The 753-nt window shown below is 40.2% G+C and overlaps 1 protein-coding gene across 1 annotated transcript; it reads right to left on the reverse strand.

Moving 5' to 3' along the window:
* Window positions 1–18: 18 nt before the first annotated feature.
* LOC124889773 lies at window positions 19–634 on the reverse strand. The gene is made up of 2 exons (XM_047401757.1): window positions 296–634; window positions 19–192 (listed from the first exon to the last, which is right to left on the reverse strand). The coding sequence occupies exons 1-2, from the start codon at window positions 494–496 to the stop codon at window positions 19–21; spliced, it is 375 nt and encodes a 124-aa protein (XP_047257713.1). The 5' UTR covers window positions 497–634.
* Window positions 635–753: the final 119 nt, after the last annotated feature.

A 753-nucleotide genomic window follows, 5' to 3' on the forward strand; every position in this document is an offset into this window, starting at 1 on the left:
AATAAAACATATAGTCAACTAATCACACAAAGAAAAGATGCATACATTGGACTCTTCATTGTATTCCTTTATAACAAGTTCAGCCAAATCGTTGATTTGAATAAGATCATTGTCTGCACTACCGAGTGCCTTTAAGTCCAACGGCCATGCATCACCTCCACCCTCACCAGGAAAAGAATCGAGGTTCATACCCTATATTGCATGACACAACACAAGCCAATAGAAGTCGATCAGGTAAATAGTGCTTAAGCGGTTAGCTCAAATTCAGCAAAACAATACATAAGTAGCTACGTACATTGGTTGATAAAAGTTGACGACTGTAACACATGCACAAATCTGCAAAATGATAGTGATACGCGGGCGGAGCGCCTATAGGAAGATCTAGATCTTTCAGAGTCTCAGCTCTTCGAAGGTCGGATAGTGAAAACCCGTTGTCATATCCATTGCCTTGTTTAATCCACTGCTTATACTCGTCCTCATTCGCGAACTTCCTCATTGCATCCTTGCCTTCTATCCCAACAATGCTGATCAATTCATCTAAGTAGCACCCTAGTTATGGAAAATCAGGTTAAATGACTATAAATATAATTGACAAAATGCTCTATTGGACCCTGTACTATGTCAGTTTTGTAAGTTGACACTTCTACTTACATGTTTGTCATCTGGACCCTTCAGCCCATCAAAAAACAACATTTCGCACCCATGTGGCAAGATCATGGTGACTAGGACAAAGAGAGTGTAACCACTTGCCTA

This window comes from Capsicum annuum, chromosome 12 (genome assembly GCF_002878395.1).
Source record: "Capsicum annuum cultivar UCD-10X-F1 chromosome 12, UCD10Xv1.1, whole genome shotgun sequence".
NCBI lineage: Eukaryota > Viridiplantae > Streptophyta > Magnoliopsida > Solanales > Solanaceae > Capsicum > Capsicum annuum.